General features: G+C 41.8%; 1 protein-coding gene across 1 annotated transcript in view; it reads left to right on the top strand.

Annotated features, from left to right (window-relative positions):
- hectd1 (HECT domain containing 1) overlaps positions 1-14,631 on the top strand; it is a 72,926-nt gene that overhangs the window by 36,415 nt on the left and 21,880 nt on the right. Inside the window, 4 exon segments of the mRNA XM_047393193.1 lie at positions 5,427-6,398; positions 9,434-9,655; positions 12,477-12,632; positions 12,635-12,877. Of these exon segments, the coding sequence (XP_047249149.1) occupies positions 5,427-6,398; positions 9,434-9,655; positions 12,477-12,632; positions 12,635-12,877 (1,593 nt within the window).

Below are 14,631 nucleotides of genomic sequence, written 5' to 3'. Positions count from 1 at the left end.
ATCCTGCTCTCCCACCCCGAAGACGGCTCCCTAGGTAGCGCGCCTCTTTTTCTTTGCGCTCACAGTAGCGGAAGGGGTCGCTTGGTGGCGTCGTCGGGGGAGCAAATGGCTTCCTTCCCCAAGCACCTTTGAGCTCGGTTTGTTTCCCACGGTCTGCTGACTGCGGCTGAGGCTGGCGTTTGGGGATGCGGTAGGCCGGTCGAGCCGCCGCTTGAGCGAACGGCACACGGGGTGCTGGAGGGGGAGGAGGTTGCGCTTTCCTGGGCAGACACAGCTTTAGCGCTTCACCTTCCCTCTTCTTTTCCTCACAGCGTTTTTGCATGGCTGCCACAGTGGGTCCGAATAAGCTCTTCGGGTCCACGGGGGTGTCGAGGAGCTGGTTCTTTTCCCTCTGAGACAGGCTAGAGAGGTTCAGCCATCTAGCTCTCTCCTGAGTGACCATCAGGGCCATGGCTCTCCCGGATGCTTGGACAGCACTTCTGTGGAGACGCAGGCATAGGTCTGTCACCACGCACAACTCGTCCCACAAATCGGCCATCGGTGTGCCAGTCATCTGCTCCTGTAATTCCGCTTGGTAAGCGAGGAGAAGAGACGAAGCGTTTAAGGCTTTAACAGATGCAGCCACCGCCTTGTAGCTTTTCTCATTCAGAGTGGACTGAAAAGAGTCAGCTTTGAAGGGAAGGGTGGGTCCTGCCGCTGTCATGGCTGACTTCTGCGATGGGTGCCGGTGAGATGCCAGCAGAGGTTCTACGGGAGGCAGATGTGAAAAACCGCCGGCCTCCATGCCCGTCCAGTCCAGGACCGGGTCGCTTCCTCGAGGCACTCCGGAAAGACCGGCAACAGCTGTCTGCCGGAAGATTTGGCTCTCGGAAGCCGCTTCCCCTCATATCGAGATGTGGTAGTTTCGGTGAGGGTTTCCGGCCACTCGATGCCCAGCTTCTTTGCTGCCCTTCTGCAGACATCATGCAGGTCCGTTGCAGTCGGGTTTGGGGAACCGCAGCGGCTGGTGTCATCCGTCACCGAGGGCTTTGCAACCAACTGGATGGCATAAGGCCCGCAGTCCAGCTCGTCGTCGTCAGACCCGAGACTGATGGACTCCATTTCAGATTCGGACTCGGCATTAGCAAGAGTACTGAAACCTGGAAGTGTGGCCTCGTCTTCCTCTGGGTCAGTCAGTGGCGCGACAGCGTCGAGCTGATCACCCCAACTGGCTCCAGCCAAAGTGGGCTCTCTCTCATCAGTACCAGGAAGCTCCGGTGGCGGGAGATTGGCTACCCCCATCATAGGATCAACCTCCGACAGGCTAGCTTGGCGTGCTAGCCTGCGCCGACGAGACTTAAGGGAGAGCCGTGCACAGTGCTCGCAGCTCGCCGGTGACGCCAACGCGTCCTGGGCATGTTGCAGCCCCAGACACGAAGCGCAGACAGAGTGGGTATCTGCCCCAGCTATGAGATTGCCACATGTGCAGGTTCTAGATGGTGGCTTGCCTCTGTTCATGGTGAGAACGAGTGCAAGTTACACAACTTCTTAAGCTCTGTTAAGGTTGCAGCTAGTTTGGTGACCAGTTGCAGCGCTGCTGTTTGGCGACAGACCAGCGTTGAAAGGGACTCAGAACAGTCAAGCACAGGTATTGAGAAGCGCTCGGCGACCGAGTTGTTAGCTCGCTCTGTGAACAGTTAAGCTAGCTCAAGTTACTATAATGACCGTCTGAGAGGTGCTTCTGGGAGCGAGAAGAGGTGTTAGACTGAAGATCACCTACGTGACGTCGACTTTTATACTGGGAGGAAGTCCTCCCATGGGAGCAGACGTCACTTCCGCCTGCCGGTCAAGACTGGCGTAATGTAATAGAGCTTCTGGGGGATAGGCGCTGGAGGCGTGTCCCATAGTGAGATACCGAAACGAATGTTGAAAGAGAACTTCGCTGTCGCAACAGGACTGCTGCCATATTCTGATCTACCGGGAGTAACAAAAATTACACTCTGAATGTGATGAATGATAAAATTGAGGTGGTAAAAATGGAGGGGCTAAAATCAAGGCAGTGAATGAAAACAGGCAATGTCAAATTTGATAACCTTAATATTTATAACATTAATATTTACCATGTTATTATAATGACCTCCAAATTCACGGATTCTAATTGTCACAGTGGCGAAATTAATCACATGGTGGTTTTATGGCACTCAATTTTACCATGTTTACCATTTCACACTTTCAATTCATTTCAAGCTCATTTTTGTTACTTTGACCCTTCCAAGCCTCGCACTCGTAGACCGCTGGAGATAGGCACCAGCTCCCCCATGACCCACTATGGAATAAGTGGTTCACAAGATGAATGAATGAATGCTTAAAATGCAATAAGATTCAAACATAGCCTTCAGTTTTAAGTCTGAAATATGAAAAAATCATGTTCTTTTCTAAAGTGTTAAAACGGATAAGAAATAAAACATTTCACATTAACATAACAAATTATTGAGGCATATTAGTAAACAATGCCTTTTGCAGATATTACACTAGACTCAGTCTTAAGTTTGAAATATGAAAAAACTTGTACATATATTTGATTTTGTGAAGGAGTAGTTTACCCCTACTGATGACCCGGCTGTAGTAAAAGTAAATAAGTGATTAATGCAATTTAAGCTTCAGTTGCTTGATTTTTTTCATTTTTTTCTAAATCTTGCATATTATTTTTACAGATTATAAAAGTAAATGTTATCTTTGTAGATGGCTATGAGTTTAGAAATTTAGCTACAAAGAACTGAGTTTTGTTGAGTTATTGTAAATAGCAAATGTTTATTCATGTTTTAATTAAGACTGTATTATTATTATGTTGGTCCAGAGTTTGCAAAAATTTTATTTTGACTGTGAGCTGGAAACAAATACTACACTTATAGAAAATAAAGGTTAATGACAGATACTAAAGCAGAAGTTTGGTGCCAACCATAAAAAAGGAAAATTGTGCTTATGACTAAAACTATGTTTTAACTAGCAATATTCACTCTAAGTATATCTCATAAATGAATCCTGAAGCACATCAACAAATAAACAGTTTTTAGCTCAAGCCGTTCATCTGTTGCTGTGCTTTTATCTTAAATTATGTCGGTCACTAGCAGTAGTGCTTCGTGTTCTTCTTGCCATGTAGCCACTACAAATAATGTCATTACTCTTCTTAATCAGCAGGTACATAACGTTTGCCAAAATGTATTTCCTTGTACATGTACAACATGCCAGATGCTGCACTAATGATCACAGATTGCAGAGGGAAAATAAACCTCACCTGATGGGAGCTACGGACGTAGCTCTGGTCAACAGCCCATTTGTGGAAGTGAGAGAACTAATACTAATACCTATCCTGGCGGAACACATTGCGCTGAATAGTAAAATATAATTTAATGAAGCCTCGAGGCAAATTATCTGCAATTTTATAAATCGAGGTACTCGAGTTATTTGAGGAATCGTTTCAGGCCTAGTTGGGATTGTTACGTCTGAGGCTCTGACTGCATGCAGAAAGGAATGCCTTTCAAGTGCTATAGAATAGCACTTAACTTGAACCTGATGTGATGGAACTGCCTGTAGATCAGCTCAAACACATTTTGCCACATGAGCCATGAAACTGGTATTATTGCTGTTGCTATGCCCGAACCTTTAATCTGAGCATATAGTGGGATAATGAGAACTTCACTGTTCAACAAACTCTTCTTACAACTCTGTGTTCTCTTCCATTTCTTCATCTCATATTTCAGCACCATAAATGAGATCATTATTGTTTGATTGTATTTTCTCCCTTTTTGCCGTTATGATTCTTTGTATGTCAAGACAAAAAACCCTTCTCTTGCTTTTATTTTCTATTTTGTGCCTGTCACATGATTTTTCTAGTCACTCCACTAGTACTAAAAGGCTTCCTGAATAATTCACAACATTACATAAGCAATAAAACGTGTTTTGTCTAAAGTCAGGGCAAAATATTTTTATGTTGTGTGGTTTAATCTAACGTAAAGCCCATACAACTAAAATAATATTTATTATGAAAACAAAACCGCTTAAGAAATGCTTTTTACTCTTTGTGGCAATGAAAGTCACTTTAATAAATTAGAACATAGGAGCTGGGTCAGCATCAGACATGGGCAAGTTGCTGGTATTAAGGTAAAGTAGGGATTTAAACTTTCCCTCGCTACATTTTCCATCACCCCTTCCTGTGGTTTACAGTCCTTTTTAATGAGATGATAGAAAAAGTGCTAGAATAACTGGAATTCTCCCTCAGCTGTATGGAGCAAAAAGTAACACCGCACTTGCACCACCTGTTGCTGCGCATTGCTGGTCAGCTGGCTGAAAGAAGGCTACCATACTTTCCCCTTTGTCACAAGAAGGACGCGTATTGATTTTAGAAACCTCTAAAGCCCAGAAACAGGCTGACAGGGAGTAGTTAACTTTTTTGAGTGATGCTGTTTCAAAACTACATTTGGCAGCCAACAAGCAGCAGGTCTGTCAAAGCAGCCAATTATTACCTTGAGCATAAAATAATAACTATCTTCATATTAGTAGTATTATTGTTATATATAATGATTATTTTAACAGTGGGAGGAATGTTTGTCTTTTTTTTTTATATATATATATTTTTTTGGCACTAGACCTGAAGGCTGCTTGCTTTCCCCGTCTCTCCACCCCGCTTCTTGCCTGCTTACTTTCAGAAAAGAAATAACAAAAACATCATAATAAAAACAAAACAAGATTTTAGAGCATTAGGGCTAAATAGGTTTTGCTTATGTTGACTTAGCCTAACACTTCAGCTTAGTTTCACATATATGGCTGTCAATATAACTCGATTATTGATGAAACACTTATTTTATACAGAGATAAATAAAATTAAAGTGATATGTTTTAATGACATGCCTGTTAGGTGAATAATTGGTTGTTTCTCGTTGACATAACGAAGTGATGGACACATCAGTCACTTTCTTGAGCTGTGTTAAATGTGTTAAATATTCACATTAAATGTCATCGATAAATAAAATAAAGTACAAAGAATAACTGCTGTTCCTAGTAAATTTGCAGATGTTTTGAGTTTGACTCATTTCAGTTTATGAACTAATTGGATGAAGCCTGCCTTTAAAATTTAGCAGGTTCTCTATGAATAGAGGCTTCAGCTGGAGACCCCTTCCACCATGCTGCCCAATCAGCTGGAAAGTCTGAATGACAGAATCTCTCCTAACAGATAACGTAGCCAATAATGTTCCTGAAGTCTGCTGTTGCTTGACATTTTAGGCAGATAGTTTCAGAATAATTTTCTCTCACTCTTTGTGTGGAGCTGTTGGGACTGTGAGCTGCTTGTCTGCTGTCTACCTTCCTCTGCTGCTCTCGCCCTGTTTCCCTCTCTGCCGCCTCTCTGACATCCATCTGTCCGTCTCCCTCCTATCTCTCTGTCCATCCAGGGTGGATTGATGTAACCTGGGATGCTAGCGGATGCTCTAACTCTTACCGTATGGGCGCTGAAGGGAAGTTTGACCTCAAGCTTGCTCCAGGGTATGACCCTGAGTCGGCTGCCACAGCGCCAACACCCAAACCTGTCTCATCCACTGTTTCAGGTCCCGCCTCATCCACGGTGGGACCCTCTGTGACATCAACAGCCATTGGCGGAACCACCACCATGTCAGCGTCATTGTCCTCAACCTCGTCGTCTTCCCAACAACCTTCTTGGAGCAGCCTGGTGAAAAATAACTGTCCTGACAGAAGTGGGGCAAGCTCTTCCAGCAGGAAAGGAAGCAGCAGCTCTGTCTGCAGCGTCGCTTCGTCCTCTGATATCAGTCTGAGCTCCTCTGCTGGGATGCTCAGTGGAGGGAGTCTCCAGCTGGAAAGGAGGGCGGAGGGCGTGCTTCTTGACCAGGGTGTGGGGTCTGGAGGAGTAACTAGAGGAGGACTCGGCTGTGATGGGAATCAGCAGGAGCCGATTGTTGTGCTGTCATCAGAGGCTGGCTGTGGTTCGGGGTCTAGCTCCGGTACACTCACTGCAGACACATCTGTGACAGGAGATGAACACCACTCACCCACAACGGCAGCGAGCACTGACCCAGCCACGGCCATCTCCATGGGTTTGGTGAGCGTAAGCTCCCCTGACGTCAGCTCAGTGTCTGAGTCATCCAGCAAGGACACACACTCCCAGAGGCCTCTGTGCTCCGCAGCAAACACACGGCTGTCAGTCAGCTCCCTGCTGGCTGCCGGTGCCCCAATGAGTTCCAGCGCCAGTGTTCCCAATCTTTCATCCCGGGAGGCCAGCCTTATGGAATCCTTTGTTCGCCGTGCACCCAACATGTCCCGTACTAACGCGACCAACAACATGAACCTGAGCCGCAGTAGCAGTGACAACAACACAAACACCTTGGGCCGGAACGTCATGAGTGCTGCAAGTGAGTACTACAATGTTTTCATACTAATGCTGTAGGAATGATGCACCACTACATAAATACCCAGAAAAATCTATCATAATGGCACTATGTCACTGACTACCTTATACCTGATCTAATACTTCAAGACAGAGCATAACATGCATAATAGTCAGGTATTGGTTTATGTTTTAGGTCACTGCCAGTAATGGTCAGACCTTGAGATTGGAAATGAAAATTGAAGAAGTTTGAGAAAAAAAAAGGAAAGACCAGCTAAATCCTGGATGATCTGAGAAGCTCAAGCAGCTATGCAAGTTGGGTGTTGATTGAACATGTTACTGAAAAAGTGGCCTAAGGTGATGGAATAACTGAGCCAGCAACAGGTTCACTAACATCTTAAGCTCACTGATATTTATTGGAGGACATAGTAAAGAAGACAGCATATATCAGACCTAAGAATCTTTAAAGGTCAAATAAGAACCTCAATAGCATTGTCCTAACCTTCTTTACGGTGCCCCATGGCTAGATATCCTATATAACAGTTGAGACATTCAACCTAACAGATACACAGTCCTGTAGCTCTGTCACAGAAGGTACATTACTCCCAAAACGTTAGAGATATTTGGCTTCCGGGTGAAATTTGTAAAAAATGTAAAAGGTTCACATTACAGTGATGTGATATATCATGAAAGTATGCATTTCAATAGAAGCATTCATTGGTGATTTCCTCATCTTAAACTATTTATTGAAACAAAAGCCAACAACAATGGTGGGTAGACCACTACACAAAATGTCAGTGTCTCAATAACGTGTCATGTGACCTTGAGTATCAATGCCAGCTTGACAATGACATCTTATGCTGTTCACAAGTTGACTTATTGTGTGTATAGCTTATCAAAGACAAGCTATCTCAGGTGTCTCATTAAAACTCAGTTAAATAATGAAAACAAACTAAAACTGGTATAGGCAGCCTGAATATCATTTCTGTTACGTGTTCTGTTGCTTATTTTTTTTAAGTTTGTTGGGTACTTGTCCAAAAGAGCTCAATTTTTTGTTATAGCAAATGCAGGTTTATTATTTATGCTGAATTAGCTTTTATTTAGATTACTTATTAAGTTAAAGAGATTAAACAGTTGTTCTTCATTCTATTTGTAAGAATTTATGATTATTGATTATAAATATTTATCAAAAATCCTAATTCGGAAGTAATAAATTCTAACTGAAAATCATTTGTTTCAAATTGAAACCAGAGATTCATTCTGGGGTTGTGATTATTGGGCTCACAGCACTTAATAATTACAATTAGTTAATTGTCATTAATAATTTATTATTATTATGATGAGAAGGACATTTTATATACTAATTCTGATTGAACCAGAAAATATATTGGTTGATTCATGGTTACAACACCTGTTGTGAATTTTGCTGTAAATTGTGCAGAAATTACTGAAACATTGAACAGTTGGTGCACTCAAAGGTTTAGAGAAAGTCACAATAAGTTCACCTGTAAAGGTTATAGATGCACCATAACCTTTACAGGTGAACTTATTGTGACTTTCTCTTAGGTTCCTCCTGAAATTTCACTTGAAACCAAATATCCCTAACATTTTGTAAGTGGTGTAGATTGTTGCTATAGTATTAGTAATACCAATTTGTTTAGATTCCAATAATAAATAAAATAACATATAGCAGCAATCAAAAACAGTTTTTCTAGTCTTCCTGCCATGAGAGGCACGTTCCATGACAGAATGAGGTTGAAGTTTCAAATGAATAAAACAGCAATTTTGCCATATTCTCTTCAGCTTTCCTGTTATCTGCTGAAAGTCTATCTCTCTCATGCGCTTTTGCAGCCTGAATGAACCATAGGCATGTACATGTTGGAGAAAACGCTTTTCTTCCACATAGCTTCTTACGTTTTGTGTATCCACTGACCTTGTCTAATTCATCTCACTGATACAGTCTTCCTCCCACAATAATGGCACCTACTCCAACGTTTTCACCTACATTTTGTTCCCGACCACCCAGTTGTCAGTCAGGGAGAGTTGAGCTAAAAATCAACTGATTCCAGTCAACAATCAGTTTGTTGTTGAGTCTCTTAATTTTTCCATTTCACAACATCCTGGTTAAGATGCTCTGATTGCTTATTTTCTTTACTCCTTTTAATTTTAGGATTAGGGCTGCACATTATATTACAAATATATCATCATTGTCATGCCAAGAATGAAATCACCAGAAACTGCTTGGAATACTGTTTGCTGTGTTGTGAATTTGTGTTGCATGCTAGTAATATATTGAATGGAGACACATCTCAGTAGACGCTGACATAGATGATGGTGGATAATGTGGATTTATTGTGACTCATATCCCCATCATATACCCATTTACAACATTAATCTGTCTCATTTTTTCTAATAAACTGCCCCACTTTTTTCCTCGAGCATCCTTCACCTACTGCAGCTCAGACTGCACACACTGTCTTCCAGCTGAAACAAGGGGACACCAGCAACACTATTCCCACAGTACAAATGAGTGCCGATAGATTTTACCCGATGAATGTGACATTTAAACAAAAAGAAGAAGCAGGGAAACATTGACTGATTGGTGCTTTGAAGCTCTGGTACTTTCAAAGCTTTCACTTCACATACCAAGGCCATTTTAAAAAATACATCAGAAGATAATGAGCCCCTGGTTCTGGTGGTGGAAATGCCAGGGATTGATGAAAAGACGTCTCTCACCTCCTGGAATATCGCCTGTAGTCAAATTGCTGCTGGATCTTGGCTTTTAGGTTTCTGTGGAATAATCTGGCACTAAGCTGAGCTCTAAACATGCCACTGCTACAGAACACAGTGGGGTCCAATGTTGGGGCTGTTTGAGATGTCCAAAGGAAACATTTGGTGCAAGAAGTAAAAAGTTGTGGCTGATTAGTTTTGAGTAAAGCATGAGTTTCCCTCCATGCATTCAGTGTCTGTTTCCTGTCAGCTGACTGCAGCATAACAAACCTGGTGTACTGCTGTGTCTTTAGTTCAGACTAACTGCAACTTGTTTTTGTTTGTTTGCAGCTTCTCCTCTCATGGGTGCTCAGAGCTTTCCTAATCTCACCACCACTGGTACCACCTCCACAGTTACCATGTCAACTTCCATAGTAACCAGTGGGAATAATGTAGCCACAGCCACAACGGGTCTTTCAGTTGGCCAGTTGCTAAGTAACACTCTGACAACAAGCCTGACGTCCACATCCAGTGAAAGTGACACAGGACAGGAAGCTGAGTTCTCTCTCTATGGTTAGTGCCCCAACACACTGAACAGCACATGTAACAGCACATGCTTGACCTGCTTCAGCTGTGTGGCTGCCTCACTTAACTCAGCAATGTGCAAACGTTTCTCATCATTTTATAATCAAGTTAGTTGATTCAAATGACAATGTTCCAGAATTAAAGCCTGTCACATAGTATTCAGGTTTAATCCTAAAACTAAATGTCTGGGGTAATACAATAGGTTTGACTGGTCTTAGGAAAGAACGTTCTTCGTTCACCTCCATAAAGTCTAGGTATTGAAGTTAAGTTCCGAAAGAGAATTGTCAATTGAAACTATCTCCACCTTTACAGCCAGAACATGTGCCCACATTGTTTAAAAACAGGAACACACATGTAGATGTGAGTATCTGCAACTTGATTTCGGTCAGAGAGGATATTTACTCATCATCTAGACTCACGACACCTCGACTGAAAGTGTTTTTTACACTAGCTACGTTTACATGGACATAGGTAATCGGAATAAACAGCCAGGCGGACTAAAAATGTGTCATGTAAACATGTCAGTTGGAATATTCTGATCAGATTCGGCACAATCGGAATGAAATTGTAATCCGATTGAGAGGGGTGGTTTATGCCGATTGACAATCCGATCGACATGCCTGTAAAAGCTTGACCGGACCAAGTTATTCTGAATGAGGCAAACTGACCTGAGTGCGCAGGTGCACCCCGCGTCAACGTGACGTATTTCTGCCTTGGTGGCTAGTCACTCTGGCTAGATGCTAACAGCATATTCCGATTGGCAAGTTTAGATGACACATTTTTAGTCCAATCTGCCATTTTATTCCGATTACTTATGTCCATATAAACGGTACAATCTGATTATTTTTTGTTTTTTAATCCAAATACATTTTAATCGGATTGTGAAATTTTGTGCATGTAAACATGGCTACTGTTGCCAAACTACAAGGCCCACAATGCAGAGCAGCAGTAAGCACTTTCAGAAGGAATGCAATCCTGCACACTCAGCATTCCCTGCAAAGAATTGTGGTCCTGAAACTGATGTATTGCAGATATGCTATGGTCAAGCAGATTGCTCTGCACAGTTTCAGCACAATATAAAACTCTCTGCTTAAACTCAGCCCAAACGTGGAGCCAGTGATGTTGTCGAGTATGGCTGCTCTTAAATATCAGCTACAGAGTGTTTACTTAAATCTATATGCAACAATATTACCTCTCGTTGTATTTTCTCCTGTAATTCTACATTTAAGCTGTGTGTTTGGATTATTAATGAGACATTTATTGTTTTCCTGTTCCAGAAAGTAAAGCCTGGAAAAAATCTCTAAAAACTGTTCTGTTCTAGTTTCTTTACAGAAATTAGCTCTTTTGGCAAAACATGTGTATTTCATAAGGTTTGGCATAAAATCAGGGATTTGAGTGGTTGACAAAAACCAGTCATAATAGCTGTTATGAAGCTTACTGAAGGTTGTGTTTGAAGATGTTGACTCTAAATAATCTGAAGAAGTCTCATGGCAGAGCTAAAAACACCAATTTTAGTTGGTTAAATATAACACATGAGGTTAGTAAGTATTTAGATTAACTTGAGTTATTTTGTATAATTCCTATAGGTCTAGGAAATCACAAAACTGATCCAGTCTTTAGCAGGTTCCAACATGATTTAAATCTTAGCTTCAGGTGCATAAAACCACACAACTAATTCTACACTGATAACGTTTAGAAAACCAGGATGAATGAAAAAGACATTATGAAAAACTAAGTACACCCCAGATGATCATAATCATCAGTCTCACATTGTGGAGGAATTTAAACTTTTCAAACCATTTAAAAACCTAATGAGCACCAGATCATTGTTATTTTTGATACATTAAACTTTGAATTTAATTGAGCACTTTGGTTTTCAGTGAAAAAAGAAATGACAGATATTCCAGGAAGGACATCCCGGAAGCGAGCAGGGAAGAGCTCCCTATTTCGAACGAGGCTTGGATTTGAGCTTCTGCTTTCCCATGTTGAAATTAGTCATCATGTAAAAATACATGGATAACACTGACAGATTGTTCTACTGCAAATCAAAACTGCAGGCGCTCCAAGTGCAGTCAAGCTAAGAAACAGGATTGTAAGGGCAAATTTTTCTTAAAACACAAAGACTGGTTCCAGAGTGAAACTGTCCTGAGTTCTTTTTGTTTCCACTGCTGGAAACACAACAGCCTACCAGCCTGTAACAGCTAGTTGTTGCTATGTCAGAGGAAATTGTTATAGAGAGCACTGATCAACACTCTTAACCTCAAAACGGCAAAGCTATAAAACCTCTGGGCTTCAACATTAGTAACTAAGGAGTGAAAATGGCTCTGAAATAATATGAGCTCCTTATCTTCCTGCTGTAGAAGCTCATGGCAGTTAAATACCATTTGTGCCTCTGTATTTAGACATGGGTTTAATAATCTCCACCCAGTGTTTATATAGCCTGCTTTAAACAGTTTGTGTAAATCCTGTCTGTAATTTCTAGTAGAAACTAGTTGGGAACCAGCTGTAGCTTAGGCACTGATCTAGCACTAAAACTGGACCTTTGGGAAAAACCAGTAAGTTTGCAATTTCAGTACATGCCTAAAATGTCCTAGTTATGGTAAGAACCTCTGCATTTATGGTGTTGAATGTCTCAAACACTCAGTATTGAAACTGAACTGGTTCCTCATGTGTTGGTCACCTTAAATAAAAACATTTTAGAAGTACTCAGTTGAATGGATTTCTGGCCACTGTTTTCCCCAGTCAGTGTGATTCTTTACTATGTCCACTATCTAGAATAACTTCGTGTGTTTGTGTAAACCTTCTGCAGATTTCCTGGACAGCTGCCGGGCCAACACGCTGCTTGCGGAGCTGGATGATGAGGAAGACCTCCCTGAGCCTGATGACGATGATGATGAAAATGAAGATGACAATCAGGAGGATCAAGAGTATGAGGAGGTCCTGGTATGTAAAAGAATGTCTATTTTGTTTGTTGTGTAGTTTTCCATTTTGTTTCTGCTGTGGCTCCTGCCATGATGTCAGACAATGTAATTGATCTAAATTCTGTGATGAAGGAGGAGGAAGAGTACGAGACAAAAGGAGGACGCAGGAGGACATGGGATGATGATTTTGTCCTGAAAAGGCAGTTTTCTGCTTTGGTCCCTGCCTTTGACCCTCGACCAGGAAGAACTAATGTCCAACAGACTACCGACCTGGAGATCCCTTCCCCTGGTATGCTGCGTGTACCCACATATACCACTAACAGTTCTGGATTTTGACCCATTATATTAAATATAAAGCTAGCTATAATTATGATTAAAGAAGCGCCTGTTTGGGGGTTTAAACATATTAAAAACTCACTAAACTTTACTGAAAATTGTCCCCCAGTGAAATTTTAGTATTTTAATGGAATTGAAAATGGGCATGGCCAAACAGCTCTACAGCACCTCCTAAAGTGAGATAGGCCAACTGTTAAGCCCTAGAGATTTAAAATTTGGTATGTAGGTAGATTTATCCAAATCATGAAAAATTGTCTTGGAGGTATGCCCTAAAACCAACAGGAAGTCTGCTATTTTGGGTTAAAGGTAATTTTTTTTACATTTCATACACCCCAAACTTTGACTAACTCCTCCAAGGGATTTTGAGCTATCGGCTTCCAATTTGGTCAGTATGCAGTTAAGGCATGGGGGATTAAAAGTTATCAAAATTGTGATTTTTCGTGTATGCTGAAGGGGCAGGACCAGACCATGAACTTGGTGTTTGCGCTCAACTATAAAAAACGCAATAAGTTTCCCAAAGAAACACCAAACACAAATTACACAAAACTTGTCATGAAGGATGACCTATCCTATCCTATGGGGTCATATGCTGACATTATCTAAACCCTGCCCCCTCAAACCACTTTTTTTACTTGGAAATGTCCCTCTTTGGCTGTCTAAACTCAGTCTGCTTTAAACTGTCAGGTAACTGATAACTAATGGGTCTAACTTCGTTTGAAGCACAGTGACTTTTCATAAAAGGGCGTGGCCGTGGTGGCGCAGTGAAGTTGGATGTCACGCCATGGTCATATGTTGGGCTTTAATTTCCACATAGATCATCTGATCTGCACCAAATTCAACATGATTGATCCTAGTGCAGTCCCCAAAACAGATCTGATGAGATATTTGGTGGGCATGGCCTAATTTGTCCACAGCGCCCCCTAGAAAATGTAAAGAAATCAGCCCCAAACCATGCTCTGACCAAGGATTGTGAAATTTGGTATATGTAACTTCTTAGGACCTACAAAAAAGTCCCTTGGAGCATTTGTCCAAACCCAACAGAAAGTCGGCCATTTTGGATTGAAGTTGCCATTTTGACCCCGGTTTTGCCCGTTCTAGCCCGCATATCTGAGCGATCTCCTCCTACAGCTTTTGACTTGGAGACTTGAAAATCACTCAGTATACTCTTAAGGCACTGGGGATCAAAAGTTATCAAAAGCTTTTTGATACATGAAAGCGTGTGGGCGTGGCCAAGCCTCAATACTCAGACTTCTCGCCAATAAAAGACGAAATTGATATAGCTCCTACAAGGAAAGTCAAAGAGACCTAAAACCTTCCGAGATTGATCTGCCTCTAGGCCTGAACAATATTCACTGATCAGATGCTGACATCATCGAAGCCCCGCCCCCTCAGAACAGGACGTGTCATGTTTTCCTTTAGAGAGCCAATTTTTTATGTTCTTCATCTAATCAATGTGAAACTGTCCCAAGTGACAGAAAACATGATGGTCTAAGATAGAATTCAGTTCTGACTGGTTTGGAGGTAGGATGTCGCCATGCTGGCGTGGCAAAGTCTGATGTCACGCCATGGCCATACGTTTGGCTGTAAATTACACATGCATGGTCTGATTTACTCCAAACTGAAAATGGTTGATCTTTGTCAGCCCCCAAACACCTCTATTGGATTACATTGAAATTTGGATCAGTGGTGCCCCCTAGGACATTTCAA

Source organism: Girardinichthys multiradiatus, chromosome 19, assembly GCF_021462225.1.
Source record: "Girardinichthys multiradiatus isolate DD_20200921_A chromosome 19, DD_fGirMul_XY1, whole genome shotgun sequence".
Classification (NCBI taxonomy): Eukaryota; Metazoa; Chordata; class Actinopteri; order Cyprinodontiformes; family Goodeidae; genus Girardinichthys; species Girardinichthys multiradiatus.
This window is presented reverse-complemented; position numbering and strand designations above follow the sequence as displayed.